General features: G+C 34.7%; 1 protein-coding gene across 1 annotated transcript in view; it reads left to right on the forward strand.

The window, feature by feature from the left end:
- Nucleotides 322-718, forward strand: part of LOC107623224 — a 1,486-nt gene continuing 1,089 nt past the window's right edge. The window contains exon 1 of the mRNA XM_021115009.1: nt 322-714. Within this exon, the coding sequence (XP_020970668.1) occupies nt 518-714 (197 nt within the window). The 5' untranslated portion in view covers nt 322-517. The remainder of the gene's footprint in view (nt 715-718) is intronic.

Here is a 718-nt window from a genome sequence, read left to right on the forward strand (position 1 = left end):
AAAATTAAATTCATAAATATATTAAAAAAATATTATTTTAAAAAATAATTACTAAAAGTCTTAATTTATTTTTCTAATTATCTTTTTAATATTTCAGAATATAAAAATTTAAATCCATATATTACATTATGCATATGCAAGATAAAATTTGAAAATTAATCTAATCCTTTTCAATTAAGAGTTATAACTCAAATGACATAGTCTCCTCATATTCAATTAAGAGGTTGCGGGTTCGAGTATCCTATCTTTAGTAAAAAATAAAAGATAAAATTTGAACTTGATATTTATTTAAGCTCCCGACTAAACCATCACCGACCAATCCAAGTAAATCAAGTGCAGATTTGACTTTTGGTAGTTTAGCAGAGGGTGTACTTCCAAACAAGAAATAATGCGCCCAGCCTAGCCTAAGATCCATTTTCTAGGTAAAGACCCCCGATTTTTTACCCATAAATAAAACAAATCAGGTGAAGACTAGAAAACCCAATTAGGCCCCTGCAGGTGCTTTTGAAAGAAGAGAATGGCCACGGGTGCTAGGTGTCGCGGTGGGTCTGCGGTGGTTTCCGAAACGTTGCAATTACAGGGTAAAATTGTCATATCACCTTCAATCAAATACTACTATAAGAGAAGTAGTTGTGGGCCGTTAAGAGTGCGCGCGTCCACGGCTGATTCTTCCTCCGATTTCGCAAAGCGCATGGAACGCGCCTGGTTAATCTCTCAG

This window comes from Arachis ipaensis, chromosome B10 (genome assembly GCF_000816755.2).
Source record: "Arachis ipaensis cultivar K30076 chromosome B10, Araip1.1, whole genome shotgun sequence".
NCBI lineage: Eukaryota > Viridiplantae > Streptophyta > Magnoliopsida > Fabales > Fabaceae > Arachis > Arachis ipaensis.